The sequence below is a fragment of the Agelaius phoeniceus genome, chromosome 11 (genome assembly GCF_051311805.1).
Source record: "Agelaius phoeniceus isolate bAgePho1 chromosome 11, bAgePho1.hap1, whole genome shotgun sequence".
In the NCBI taxonomy this organism is placed as follows: domain Eukaryota; kingdom Metazoa; phylum Chordata; class Aves; order Passeriformes; family Icteridae; genus Agelaius; species Agelaius phoeniceus.
Genome location: NC_135275.1, coordinates 13,603,380 through 13,618,955, shown reverse-complemented (window position 1 = coordinate 13,618,955; position 15,576 = coordinate 13,603,380). Strand labels below are relative to the sequence as shown.

Below are 15,576 nucleotides of genomic sequence, written 5' to 3'. Positions count from 1 at the left end.
TCTGTTCCTGTGACTGAAAAGGGAAGGGACATATAACTCCCATTCAAAATGCTTTCAGATCTAGGGATGAGAGATGCTCCATCTAAAAAGCACTTCTCCTCTGAGTCACTAATTCTTTGCAATCTCAGTCATAACTAAAACTGGCCTGAAACATGGCTAAAGAAGGCGGCAATTTGCAGCACTGGTGCTACTTACCTCAGTCACCATAGTTAGTCCCAGAAGATAGCTAAGGAAACACACTATAGCGATGAAGATTTCCCGTCGGTAACCCTTCCTTAGGAAGGATGGGTGCAGATCAACTAATGACGTGATCTGTCCTTCAACTTCAACAAACTACAGGGGGAAAACAACAGTGGAGAAATGACTTGAAGATTGCCTGCCATGCAGTTCATCCAGGCTCCTGCTTGAGCAAACCCTCCCCAGCAACACCCCAGCCCTGTGCTCTGTGCTGCTTTCAATAAAGAAATAGAAACCGTTCCTTTGTAACCCCGAGGTTGGAGCCTGGGGGTGGCTTTCAGGTTGGAACAAGTTTTCAGAATTTCTTTTCATTACCTAGAAGCCTTATGAGCTAAAAAGGAGCTCTGCAAATGCAAGGCACAAGGATGAAGGAGGCACTTATGTGCCTGATGAGAGGAAGGCACTTATGTGGCTTTTATGCTGTCACTGTTCCAGATGAACACAGGATGTATGCTGGAGAAGAGGCAGAAAGAAAACACTCAAAAAAGTCCAAGCTAGGAGAGTACCTCCCAGACTTTTTCTGATGTGCCAGGAAACATCACAAATACTAGTTAGGTTAATTCCACAATTTGACATAATTCTGCTCTTGGGTTTGTTAGTGAAAATCCAGCCAAGGCAAAGCAAACTGTGATGTGAAACAACACCTCTTCATGACTGAACGTGTCCTTTGTGGAGCTGTGAGAGGAGTATCTGACTGAGGCTCTGGGTACTTCTGCAGCAATAATGGAGCTGTTCACACAGTCCACATTCAATGATCTGGCAAACTATTTGCACTTGTAAACCAAAAATGAAGCTTGAATAAATGAGCTAAAAGTCTTTATCTCACTTCATGATAACTGTATTTATACTTACTTGTCTTTGGAAAACTATACAACTGTGTCACTTGAGTTAAACAAATAACCCAAACTGGATCTGAATAAAAGTTGAAGTTAATTAAAAACCAGATCTTTCTGCACCTGGAGGAAAGCAACAACTGAACTTCCCCAATTAAAACCATGGAAGGGATCTTTTGCCTGATCTGTACTTTCAACCTGGCAAGGTACAAAAGCTTCAGTACAAGGTACTGAAGACATGAGGATATGGATTGGAGGTATCCATCAAGGCTGCCTCTGTAGAAAAGATCTTCACTTTAAATAGATACATCATCTTAACTAATAACTTATCATGAGGAACCTAAGAAGAAGTTATTTCAGAAAAAGCTGCATTTTCCTACCTAGCACCTCATTGCTCTTACAGCACCCAGAAATGCCCTGTAACAACCCTACATTATTTCCTGAAGTTCTATTTTGGAAATACAGACTGTTCTGCAAACAGATTTTGTCCTCCACCAAATTTTATTGCCTCCTGTCTTGTTACTTTGACTTGTGTAAAACTGGTTTTCTTTTTAAATGCAGCCCTTTCCTTTGAGTTGATTTGATCTGAAACTGCTCTGGCATTCCAGAAACCTGCTTGACTGCACTCCAAAAAACCAGAGGGGTGGAGGAGAGAAATTAAGCGCTCCAATTAGTTTTAATCATTCTGCACAGTGAGGAGCTTTTTAAAATTACTAGACAGCTTCCAATTTGCATAAGCATAGGGTTGCTGAACCACAGCATTGGGTACTTTCACATTTACTTAGGGGCAATTGAGAGTTGCTCAGTAGAGTTCAAAGATTAAGCCATAAAGAGAAATTTAGAGCAAATGAAATTAAAAAAAAAAAAAAGTCAGAGATTAGGTACACAACAATTGGGTAAAATCACATTTACAGAGCTCTCCTCATATGAGAGAGCATTTAGGCTACAGGAACATTTCATCCTTATGAATATATATATATATTTAATCTTAGTGATGTTACATTTGAATGCAGAAAATTTTGGCAATTTTGAATGTGTAGTTACTTCATAATCCCTGGTCACCCTTGTTTCCTGGTAAGTAGACTATCTAGAAATGATTTACAGGTCCCTTGGCAGTATTTAGTCCAACATTCCTACAAGTAACCACTGGGAAAAATAACCTAACTTCCTGAGTGAACTTTTTTGATTTTTTTCATGCTCACTGATTAATAGCAGCGTGTGCTATAAAATTAGTACAGCTGGAATCTGAGATGCTTTCTGGCCTGTCTGGAGGTACTGAATGCATGCTGCTGACGTGAAAGTCAGCAGGATCCCACATTGCTCAGCACCTCCAAGCCCAAGGCCACCAAAAAAGGCTGCAGCTTTGTCCTCTCACTGTTCTTGAAGCCACCCTGGATATACTGTACAAAACATTATGTGCTTTTTTTGTACCTCATGCTGACTTTGCTTTTCTTTTTTGACACTTGGCAACCATCAAAACCCATACTTCTAGTGGTTATTAATTGCTAGTTTTTTAATGATGGTGTATACACCCTGCAGGTGTTCGCAATGGCACAAAGGACTCTGTAGAACAGACTACTGCAGTCCTTTATGTTTTCAAATGATTCAGCTTTTTTTTCCAAAGTAAGAAAATACTGTGACCAAAATGGTCGAATTTTGTGGCCAGACTAGGAGTGAAATTTAGATTAGAGAGTACTGCCCTAGTGGGATAGACCCCACTAACCCTAGATGACAAAGATTTACTGAGCAACACAATATTATGAATCAACAGTTGTAGATACATCAAGTGCAGCCCCAACACTAAAAAGCAACCCAGTTGAATTCCTCTCAAGCAGCATCAGAGGTTTTCTCTTGTTAATTCATGCTTGTAAAACCAGCTTTTCTCAGTGAGCAGTGCTGACACAGTAAGTCACACATCCCTTATCCATTGTACTAACCTGGCTATCCAGTCCAAGCAACAGAAGCATAATAAAAAAAAGGATTGCCCAAAAGGTGGGCAGTGGCATCATGGACACAGCTTTTGGGTAGGCAATGAAGGCCAGGCCTGGACCTAGAGAAAGAGAAAATAGGGAAGGGGGAAGGGAAGGGAAGAAAAGTAGTAAGTACCAGCTCTTTGGCAAAGGCAGCCACCCTCAAATTCAGGGATGCCTGGTTCCGTTCAGATAAATCCAAACGCAGCTGGGAATACCAGAAATGAAAGAGTTTGGCTCTTTTATCTGAAATCGAAGCACGCATGACTACAGCAGAAACCACGGGCAAACCCCCAAGGCCAGTGCTAACAGATCTCCAGTTTTAACATCTGTCTCAAACATGCCAGTAATGGAGCTGTCCTACACCTGCCCTGCATGGACACAGGACAGTCTTGGGGCCGGGGGACAAGGGGTGACCCAAGGGAATGGCAGAATCCCACTGCTAGCCCACATGGTCATGATGAAGATGATGATGATGAAACTCTTTTGCATGCAGGGAAGGGGACTCTGCTAGAAACATTCCCTGAGATTTTCACTAATGCAACCACTGCCTCCCTCTATATGCAACCTCCAAACCCTGCATGGCTTTTCTCAACTGGGGTTTGCACTCCAAGGAGTTTGCTCCTCCTCTTCTGCAAACCCTCCCTGCTGCACTGAGTGATCAGGCTACTCCTAATACTATCAACTGAAAATTGAGAAAACTGCTGCTAGGAACTGCTGGGGTGTAAAATCACTCTGTGTAAAATTGCCTCCCCATGCTGTTACACCACCTGCCCCTGTCCAGGCCAGCCTACATGGACCTGCCACGGTGATGCTGAGCATGGCCATCATCGGCCCCAAGTGCAGGATGGGCTGCAAGTGTAGGAGACCAGCAGGGCTGGGGCTGAGTGCCCAGGATCTCTGCTCTGGAACCCAAAGTGTGGAGTGCTCCTCCCTAGGGGGGTCTGGCCTGCCCTGTGACCGGTGTCACCTCTCTTGTACCCACACACAGAGCACAGGTGCAGTGCTCCTCTCCAGAGGCACCCTCACCTGGAGCCAGGTGCTATCAGCTGTCCTTTGTGAGAGCTTTGGTGGAGAGAGGAAGAGCCCTCCACCAGTGGGAGACAGGAATATTGGCAATTCTGCATTTATGGCAGGCTCTCAGAAGAGATGAAGAAATTTGGTGAGGCTGACAAAAAATTCTGAGGGCAGATTACAATTCAGAGTGAAGCCAGGACTGCCTGGCTCATCTGCTTGTTTACTTTGAGGAGCCTTCAAAGTGCCAGTTTTCAAGTGGATTCATGTAATTTTCAATGGGAAAATGAATTTTTTTAAGATGCTGCAGTGTGGGGCCAAAAAAAATCTTATCTCTGATCTGTACAGAAAAATCTCTAACACTGCTCTTCCTACCTCCCACTTTTCCTTTCCAACAAGAAAGATGGAAAAAGAAGCAAGAGAAAGAGGTAAAATGAGATGACTTTTTTTTTTCAAACTTTCAGTCACTGAAAATATTTGAACATAAATAAATACAAATTAGCCAACAATCAAACAACTAATTTTATTTTAATGAAACACAACTAAGATTTTATACGACAGAGGATACCAAAAAATTGGTGAATGTCTCAAATTTTGGGGAGTTTTGCTTTTTTTCTCCTTAATTCAGTGGATACAGTAGATCCTCTCTGAGGGAGAGCTGCTAACAGATGGCATTTGCATCACAGCTGATCTGTGCAATTGATGAGACAGATGTAAAACTGCTCTCCTCAAAATTTGCTGCAATTTGTATGCTTTGGCCAGTGAAACTTTTGTTGCACTGTGATACCAACTAATACCAAGCGCCCTAAGCCCTGAGCTATATTTTGATTTTCCTTTGAAACTAAAAGTGTTGAAATATAAAAAGTCCATGTGAAAGAAAATGTTCCTGGCAAGCCCTCAACCGAAACATAAATAATCTAAAATTTGTATTTAATTTGAAACCCTGTTGTTTTGAAGAGTGTTTTGCAAAAGTGAAGCACTTGTGGCTGCTATTAAAAGCCAGTGAGCACTGCTATGATCCCAGCCCACGCCCTGGCTGATTGCCATGGGGTGCTGTGGCATGGCTGGAGAGCTGCAGAGGCAGAGACCAGGCAGGCACCAGGAAACCCAAGGCACTATTGTCAGACAAGCTTAATCTGAATTTGTTTGCAAATGGAATTGAAAAAAAAAAAAAAAAAAAAGCAGTGTTACAAATCGCATGGGTGGCAAAGTATTTTTTCCAGCCAAACAGAGGCCACACGGATTAGACAGGACTCACTATGGTTTTGTTGAGCCCCCACTGCTTTCCTCTCTATCTTTAAAAGAATTTCTGAAAAGAAAAAGAAGCTGTTTATTTAAAATCTCCTTTCACTCAGGAGTCAGAAGTCTGAGTTAACTGTTGAGTAAAGCTGCTAAAGCCAGTGAAGGCCAGCAGTGACCAGTGCTTTCAGCAGGAGCCTGCCCTGGCTGACAAGCATGTCCCAGGCACATGGCACCAACACTGAATTTGGCACTGGGAAAAAATGTGGCCATGAGATTCAGCTGTCAGCAAATTTGCTGATGTTCCCGTGGCTTTCAGGAGGGCAAACAAATGGTGTCATGGATAGGGCAGGAGGAATTTAACTTGCTGGGCAGAGATGGGGTCTCAGCCCTGCGGACAACATCTTCTGCCAAGTGCTGCAGCCAAGTGGCAGCACCTCTGCTTGCTTTGGCCTGACCCAGGGGAGCAGTTCTGACCTTGCATCAAAAGGAACCAAAAAAGGCAAGGCCAGAAAACAGAGGCTCAAGCACCTGCTGAATCCTCCTGTGCTGAGAAGAAGCAGCAAGGAAAACTTCTCCCAGAGCCCCATGCAGTTCCTGGGACACTCATCCCAGGGGGACCAAGGGTCTTCAGTAGCTCTGCACTTATCTCTCTGAGAAAAGCAGCAAGAAAACACATGGGAGGTGGTGTGGATACTTCTGGATAATTTTAGTAGTGTTTACTGTCACGTAAAAATGACTTAGCCAAAGACCAGCAGTGATGGGCACCCACTGCATGGTGAGACAGTTGCAATCTCTGGCCATCAGTGACATGAATTTAAATAAAGGAGTAGACAACAAAATATGCAAAAAAATCAAAAGCCGAGTTCAGAAGCTAGTCCATGCCCTTGCTGTCCCTATAATGAGCTATTAAACCCCTCCTTTAAGAAAAATGCTTTTTGAGGTGTTGGAAAAAGGCTATTTAAACACTAGGTGAATTAATTTGTGTTAAAAGATTACTTAACAATCCAGTGTTACTTTAGAATTGTTTAATTCTAGAAATGTCAGGTGACAGGAATGTAGCTGCCTCTATCAGAGATATCATTATAAAAATTAGAATAAATATTGACCAGATAAAAACCTAATGTACAAATACTTAAAAATAGTACTCTTGGAATTGATCCACCTACATATAAATAAAAAAATAGGGCTATTTATGATTCATTTAATAGGATTATTCCCTTGCTTCCTGTTTCCAAACAAAGCAATCAACCTCCAATCCAAATAAGCATTATGGCCAAGATTTTACTAATTGCACTTGCAAGAGCTATGCCAATTGTAGCCACCCAAGAATCCAGCGGTGCCATCAATGTCATTAGTTTTTCATTAGCCCTTGTGAAGTGAGACATTTTTCTTAAAGACCTAACTCTCAGAGCCATGTGATTAGAAGATATATTGACTTTTTCATTTTAACAGCATGTTTGCAGAGGAAAGCTTTCAAATTCTATGCAGGTGAATTAAAAGTGCTCAAAAAATTAAAAAGAAATATCAAAAGTGAACTCAGGTGACATTGTTATTACTAGAATCTGATTAGCTTTAAGCCTCATGGCTGTCAAGGCCTGATTCATTATTTTTCCATGGTAATTCCCAACTAATCTGTCTGTTCTATGTGAAAACACATGGTTACACCTGCCCTCATGGATTAGAAATGCACAGAGGAAAAATGTCATCTGTTTTGTTTGAGATGCAGTCACAAGCTATGAGGATTGAGCTTCTACCTCTGCCTGTGCATAGGTGAATGTTAATGGGAAGGACACTTCTGAAATAAGGGAGGAATCTAAGTGTACATTAGATTTCAAAATGGACTTTGACAGTTCTGTCAACCTCACACTGAATCTACAGAGAACAAACGTGGGATTGCAACACCTGGAGTTCCTGTAGGTGAAATGGTCCACAAAACCCTGGAGATGGAGTTCTCCAACTTCTCTTGCCTTTCAGTGAGATTTGGGAATGTTTGTGTGTGTCCCTTCAAAAGGCCAAGGTCCTAATCCTACTCTAGAGCTGTGAGCAAGCAACACTAAGCTATAAAAATACATAAACATGGGCAATTTGCACTTGAATGAAAATAAAGGTAGTCTGAAAAGAAGGATGGAATAAATTCTTGAATCAATGGCATTCTAGACTCTGGATAATGGTTTAGTTATCTTAGCTCTAATCTCAACTCAAATGGATTAGCACACTCTAGGAAATGTGTTTGCTGCCCTGTTAATCAAGACAGACTATACAGTACAACCCCAGCTAACCCTCACTGCTCTAGATTAAAGCCCAAATCGACAACGTGCTTATTTTTTCTGGCAATTATGGGAAACCTTGTTCTGTTTTATCACTTAGATGTTAGCTGATTGGGTCTGCAGAACTTTGCTCACACGCTGGGCGGCAGTGCCCACCACCACTGCCACCAACACCATCGTACCTGACTCTGCCACATCAGCAATGTTCACCCCTTGCTCTTGTGCCATGAAGCCCAGGACGGAAAAAATTGCGAAGCCAGACACAAAACTGGTACCACTGTTCAGGCATCCCAGCAGCAAACAGTCCCTAAGTCACACATATGTCATGGAGCAAGTTAATTAAAAAAAAAATTAACCCATTGTCCCTACTTTATTTACATCATTTAGCTAAAACACTAAACCCCCTTAGATGGAAACTTGCCTATAGCAGTTGTATTTGTACTTGTTGTAGCTCCCCAGGGAAGTCATTGCTCCTAAGCAGATTGCATATGAGAAGAAGATTTGTGTCCCTGCATCTATCCAGACCTAAAGGGAAAGATAGAAATACTGTTATTACCAGCATTGTTGCATTGCAATAATGAACACAAACACACGGTTCAAACTAAGCAAAATCTACCAAATAATTGTTTCCATTGAGGGTGAGAGCTAAAGGACCAGGGAGACAGGGAAAGAGAACAACACATTCGCAAGTTGGGCTTTCACAAGGAAAAGAAAATTGTTAGCATCAGAACCCAGAAGAACATAATCTCTACAATAGTTCCTGTTTCCCCTCCCCAGAGATACTCAGTATTTCTAGTTTCTTAGTCATTCAGCTGATCCTTCCTGTTGGCGCAACAATAAACATGTTTCAGTGCAATGGAAATGCAGAAGTATTTATAACATTGCTCATTTCTCTTGTAACTCATTGCAGTTAGAGTCAGCTGACAGAGTCCTTAAACTGAGGATGTGAAAAGCCTGAGAAACAGGTTTGTGTATTTGGTCTGTTTATTTCTCTAGCTTTCTGGTTGTTTTTGTACCTGTTCAAATGCAAGATAAAAAGCCATAGGGGTGGGGGGAAAACAAGCAAAATACAATGCACTTTATAAGATACATATCTGATCTTGGTCTCATGATTCTTTGTCCTGATTACATTGAAAAAACACATACAGAGTGAAATAACCATACACTATGAATGTCTTGGCTAGTAAATACATAGCAAGCTATCAAAACACATCCTCTGAATCCCATCTGTTCTCTTCTTTCTGCAAATTCAAGTCTGCTAACACCAGTGGAAACCACCAAGGAGTTTGAGTAAGTGAGAATGTAGACCGAGGACCATTACCTCCTCCCTCCCACCATCACCTCCCAGCACCTTGCTGAGAAGATTCAGGAGACTCCTGTCTCCTCAGAGTGATGCTTTTGCTAGACTGTGGGTGGGAGCCAGCCAGCTCACATGAACCTCTCCTACATTATCTGCTGACACTCTGGTTAGGGCTAACAGTAGATGATAAAAATGATAGGGTCCCATAAAAGAAGATTAAACAATAAAATATAATGTCTCCTGTGAAAAGGGTGTCTTGTGAAAAAGGACAAGACTAGACAAGGAACCAAATTTTCATGATGTTTCTTTCAATTACCCTTTTCCTACTTCAGTCCTTTAGCTAACATTGGAGTTTTATTTTAACCTAATACTCATTAGAAAGCAGTAGCAAAGACCAATGTTATTTCCTATCACTGTGACAAACATTTTATTGTTTTCAAAGACCCTTTGTTTGCTTTTCTTTTATTCATGGGGGAATATTGTACTTTTCTTCATTTCTCACATGAACACTGCTGGCTGAAACAATGCTGATCTGCTCAAGTGTCCCATACTGGCACTCTGTAAGCACAGACAGAATTTCTATCTATACAGAAAGAGTAAGCCTGGTTCCCACTAGCCAGGGCTAAGCAAGTATTTCCTGTGCCTCAGAAAGCATTTTCTCCATCTTTGCATGGTTTTTCATTCTTCTATAATTTCATTCACTTCTCTCCCAGTCTCCTCCTATTGAGCAGTGGGAGGTAAGTGACACTGATACTCACAGTTGTCGCTTGCTGTTCCATCTGTGAAGCTCACGTGTCTCTCCTTTGAAACTAAAGACTATCCTCATTAAAAAAATGCATCTCCCTTACCTTACCAACAAGAAAGCTGAGATTGTATAATGGGACAGAGTCTACAGCCTCAGAGTCCTTTGACACAAAAAAAATACACGTGCATACACACACAAACATATACATAGAAAGATGCATTAACACATTTAACAGTGACCTTCTCAAGCAGAGCTCTGGAAAATATAACCCAGCATTAAAGTTCATGCTATATTTGGACCTCTAAAGACTGTGGAAAAAAACAACTGATTGCCATTACATCAGCACCATCACTGTCCACCATCCCCCTTGGCACAGGAAATCATCCCGCTCCCCACTCCTGGTTCTGTACCTGTGGGTCAGCTAACCGTGAGATATCGGGGTAGAGATAAAACTTGATGCCTTCTGCAGCTCCAGGCAGGGTCACGCCACGGATGAGTAGAACCAGGAGCATGATGAATGGGAATGTGGCAGTGATGTACACTACCTGGAAATAGGAAAAGGAAAAAGGAATGTTTAGTCTGTGGCAGCCAAAGCTCCAGAACCAAGAGAGGTCAAACAATGGGAATTCAAAGCCCCTCATACCTAAAAAAGGTCTGACCTGAGTTTCTGTGTCTACTTTTAGTTTGGTGGTCTTAAACACCTTATTGTCTTAGACCTGAAGGCAATGCATGAATCCCTCCAGAGGGCCCAGTCAATGGTCACATCACTCAGACATGATTTTATACAGTTTATGACTTTTGTTCAAATTCTGCTTTTGTGTTTGTCCTCACATGACAAGTGCACCTCTGCCAGGGAAGTGAAAAGGTTTACTCACTCTAATGTTTCAGGGCCCCTGAAACATTATTACCTCATTCTTTATTGGAAATTTAAAACCTACAAATGGCAAACTGTTTCGCAAGTTCTGCTGCTACCTCTGACCTTGCTGTGCAGCCCCACTTCTGCTCCTACAGTCAACCTCCCCAGGAACTGTGTTCAGAGGTGAAGGACATTTTGTCCATGCTACTGGTCTCCCTTCCTATCTCCTTGAACACATCAAGCCCTTCAGGTTGGCATCAGCCTCAACAGTGGTAATTTCCAGTCCTATAACTTCATTCTTGCCCTTGCTGTCTATTCAGCAACATCATTACTGGAAACTAAGGCTCTATTCATCCAGTTTGAAAATATGTCTTCATTATCTTTAACCTCTATTCCCACTCTCTTTGAACAACAGCCTACTTCTTCTCTTCTTGTTATCTCCTCATTCATTTGATGAAAGAGCCCTTTGCTTTCATCTCCAGCACGAGGGTTAATTGAGCTTGCATTTGGACAGTTCTATCTTTAGACCCACACTTTTTGACCTCTAACATTTTGCTTTCTTTGCTCATCAGTGCTTTCCCTCATTTTTTATATAACTGCTGCGTTACAGTCACTACTGTCCAAGAAAGGGCATTTTTCTTGGAGTCAGATGATTACTCCAGGTAATTACAGTTTGCTGCCATGAGTTAAAATGCATTTTTGTTTTCCACAATTTGCTTAACTACTACAAAGCTCCCAGGATGCCCCATTTTTCTTCATATGTATGTCCTCTGAGAATAACGAGGAGAACTCAAAGCCTGCATTGCCATAATAATCCACAGAGCAGGGGTGATTTCATAGAATAAAAGGAAATTTTTTCATACATGCCTTTCTAAATTATCTCTGAGTTTTCTGTATATTTTCCACAAATAACATGTATTGCACATTAGCCTAGTTTCACCAAAACCAGGATAAAAGGGGGATTTCTGCACCTTATTTTTTTACATAAGCCAGGACTATGAAAAAATCAAAGTTTTCTTACAAAAAAAAATTGACATACTTGCAGGAACTGACTGAACAAAAACCCACAGACAGGTATTTTCACTGCAGGTAGAGATTCTCTCACAATGCTGCAGGAATTTTTAAGATCAAGCACATTATTTAAAGCTTAAGCATAACTCATATTTTTCATCATGATTTCATATTTATTTGTCCAAAGCTTTACTAAATGATTTGAAAACTACAGCTTCCCCCCACCCCCACCCTGCTCTCCAAAGAGCCATTAACACACTGCAAAGCAGGGAAGTGCTATAAACAACCCTCAACTAAAGTAAACTAGACTTTTCAAATAATTCCTCCATTAGAGTTTACAGTTTACTTTTCTTTGACCCCAAAGTTAATGGAGCCACCCAGAGACTTCCCAATGGTTTTGTTGGTCTTTGGCTGCACACCCGCAGGAGCTCCGATGCCGCAGAGAGCAGAGAGGGAATTCCTACCAACCTCCCTGCTTTAGAGGGAATTCCTACCAACCTCCCTGCTTTAGAGGGAATTCCTACCAACCTCCCTGCTTTAGAGGGAATTCCTACCAACCTCCCTGCTTTAGAGGGAATTCCTACCAACCACCCTGCTTTAGAGGGAATTCCTACCAACCTCCCTGCTTTAGAGGGAATTCCTACCAACCACCCTGCTTTAGAGGGAATTCCTACCAACCTCCCTGCTTTAGAGGGAATTCCTACCAACCACCCTGCTTTAGAGGGAATTCCTACCAACCTCCCTGCTTTAGAGGGAATTCCTACCAACCACCCTGCTTTAGAGGGAATTCCTACCAACCACCCTGCCGTAGACATGAGACCATTGTGCAGGATTTGCAGAGAACACAGGTTTTTAGATGTCTGATTTTAACAGACCTGTTTTCAACCTTTTATCTTCATGGGGAGTGGAAATAGTACCACAGGGAGCTTGGATGTCTCTCTGTGCTATCAGAGCCTTTTCTGAGCAGACACCAGGGTTGTCAAAGGTGCTGCAGAAATGTTCACTCTCACCCTGCTGCTGCAGGAGATTTACTGCACCCACCTTTACCATAGAACTTGCATAATATCCTCATTAAGTCACATCAGTCAGAGGGAATAGAGAAACAAACATTTTTGTCAATGCATGCTTTACAGGTGTGGAAGCTGCTCTTTGGAGGAAAGGTGGAGGGAATCCAGGGCAAGGCACCAGCTTTTTAATGAGGCCCATTGATAAAAATCACAGAAAGCAAGGCAGAGACTGCAGTAAAGCAAATGGTTTAGTCAACAGTGGAACTCATGAGGTCTGGCTTCCTACAAAGTTTTGTCTCCTGGTTGATTCTGCAGTGTGTAACAAGCTAAAACTGCTAAATGATTCTCTCTCTGCAGCTGAGGCACTTGGAATTTCTCTCCCTGACATCTCTGGGGACTTATAAAAGATGAGTTCACACTGTGCCCTTTTTCTTAGGAGGGGCACTAATGGGGTCACTTCCTCCCATCTAGTTGAGAAGAAATGTGGGGAACTTAGTACCTTGAGATCCTTCCTCCTCTGTCAGACTAATCTGAACAGTGCCTCGAGCAACAATTTTGAAAGCTAAGAATTACACAAACACACTGGCTTCAAAAACTTATGAAAATTGGTATAAAACCACTACTGAATGCAAGGGGGAACAGTATTATGCTGCACACCAAGTGACTGACCAAGATGAGCAAGATGCTCAGGATGTAACTGTTGTCCTTTACAAGAAAACATGATTTTGAAAAGCATGTGATGGGACCAAACCCACAAGCTATGTAGGATCTTTGTTAGTGACAATGCTCCTGAAGGAGTACCTAAGTTTAGCCTTGTGTGCCTCCACAGAGCTCTTCTCTAAGCAAGTGGCATTTCAAAAATGCTGTGCCTCCACAACACCCCTACCACAGCTCTGTCAACATCCATCCTGCTGGACTGGGATGAACTTGGCTGGAGTGAGAACAGACACACAGTGCAGAGCACCATCCATCACAAGCCTGAGACCTTCTGCTCTCATGACATCAGTGGGATGTTCATCCTCTGAGAGTCAAGGTGGGGCTCAATCTGTGCTTGTGTCTGCTTCTTGATGCCCTTCCAGCAGTGGCTACTTGACTCACAGGCATTTTGGACATTGGTAATGACCTTCAAAAGTCAGTTGAATTCTCTTACTCAATGGAAAAATACAGTTTTTCCAGGAAATAGTGAATATCCTCCAGAACAGCATTACTTAGTATTCCTAACATCTCTATCTGCAATGATTATAGAATGGGTAAAAGAGCACTTACCTTCCCAGTGGATTTGACTCCTTTCCAAATGCAGAAGAAACATATCACCCAGACAAGGAGGAGACACAGTGCTAGATCCCACTTGATAATACCGATATCTTCAATTCCCGAGGACAAGCTCAGCACATTGCGCCTGAATATTGGAAAGGAAGCAAAAGAAGAGAGAGATGCAGGAGCTCAGTTGATGCAGACTCTGGTTGTGATGGCTAAGAATACATGATGGTGTGCAGGGCTGATGCACAGACAGACCTCTGCTCTCAAAACACATCCTAAGTCAGTGGCTTATGTGACCAAAGCTGTGCTTTGCAACCCTACATCTCCCTGTGTCTGTGGGGCTCCTTAATTCAATATACTGCATTTCAAAAACATTAATCTCTTTTTAGCAGCCCCAATATGAGATGAAAGAGAATTTTCTTTCTTGAGGATCGAAGAACAGCTTGCCCCAGTGGAGCTGCCTGGCAGTAGTACACACCATGTCTCCATCATGGACACTTGCAGCTGACCTGTCTCCACACATTTCTGCTCCTTTTCAGTTCGTTAGCAAGGCTGCCAGGAGGAGGAAAGGGAAAAAGCAGTGCAGGGAAATGTCAGGCCATGTAACTTTGCAAGGTGAAGGCTGGAGCCATCATCTCTTCTCCCCTTGGGGCCCCTCAATCAATCACTGCCTGGGTGCTGCCACCTGCCCTCAGCACCTCCAACACTGGGGTCTCATTTAGCTAACACCAGATTATTTAGGACATTTTATTCCCTCACTTAGGTTATTAAATAAAAAGTAATTCCTGAGCTGTGTTTTAAGGGAGCTACATCTGACCATTAAAAGAGTCTGATCCAGAGGGGAAATATTCATTAAGTCTTCTCTCTTTTCAAAATTCCCATGGCTTACCATTAAGTACTTAATTTAAACTATTTTTCAAATAATTTCATGCAACATACACTGTCCTCACACACTGCACAGACCTTGTCATACTCAACACTTCATTTGTCAAATATGTAAAGGAACAAACTGTTTCTTACTGTTCAGTAAGCTAAAACTCTGCAAATGAACCCAGTAATCTCTGCAAGATTTTTTTAGTCAAAGAAAAGTTTTGACCTCAATTACCACAGAAATGCCTTGCCCCAAGACTACAGAAGAGAACTTAGTGCCTAACAAATTTTTTATTAATTATTACTTAAAATTTACTTTCAGACAGCTGTAAAAGTCAGGCACTTTCATTCACCAGAGTCAAGGAGAGCAGAGCTCAGAGCAGTCTGGGTCAGGCCCATGAGTGTGGCGTGCACATCTTTGCATGGGGATCCAGTACAAGACAGACCATGGTGGTTTGGCTTTCCCCTGAATTAATGATTTTTTTTTTTTTTTGCTATTACCATGGAAATAATAGTGAATGAAGTCACTGATGGAAAATCTGCAATTAGTTTTTGGAAAAAGCCCTGGATTGACCAGTTTAATAGGACTCAAACCCATGCCCATCTGTTTCTGCATCTCTGCTTGCCAAGCTCACTTGGATTACCTGTGTGACCGTGTTCTCACACCAAATGCTTTCTTCTCTCTGAACGTGTGTGTATTTTGTTATGGAAAAGGACTAATGGCACCAGACAGGGTAAGTCTGCCCTAATCAGCACAGCTATTCAATAGTTATGAGAACTCCCTCAGTAATGAATATTTGGCATAAAGTTGCAGTCTTGCTTCACCTGAGTCTAAAGAAATAAAGGAAAAACCTGCTGTGCATATACAAAAGAAGAAAATACATTTATAAGATGAAAAAGTTCAGCCACAACCTTCTATGCCTTTTTAAAAAATAAATGGCAATTTTCCAATCAAAGGGGCAGT

At 42.0% G+C, this 15,576-nt stretch overlaps 1 protein-coding gene across 13 annotated transcripts in view; it reads right to left on the bottom strand.

Annotated features, from left to right (window-relative positions):
- Positions 1–15,576, bottom strand: part of SLC6A6 (solute carrier family 6 member 6) — a 93,603-nt gene that overhangs the window by 11,625 nt on the left and 66,402 nt on the right. For all 13 annotated transcript variants that reach the window (XM_077184820.1, XM_077184825.1, XM_077184823.1 and 10 more), the window contains 6 exons: positions 13,749–13,881; positions 10,019–10,153; positions 7,985–8,088; positions 7,746–7,870; positions 3,008–3,120; positions 196–333 (listed from right to left, as the gene is read on the bottom strand). In XM_077184820.1, coding sequence (XP_077040935.1) covers positions 196–333; positions 3,008–3,120; positions 7,746–7,870; positions 7,985–8,088; positions 10,019–10,153; positions 13,749–13,881 — 748 coding nt within the window. The remainder of the gene's footprint in view (positions 1–195; positions 334–3,007; positions 3,121–7,745; positions 7,871–7,984; positions 8,089–10,018; positions 10,154–13,748; positions 13,882–15,576) is intronic.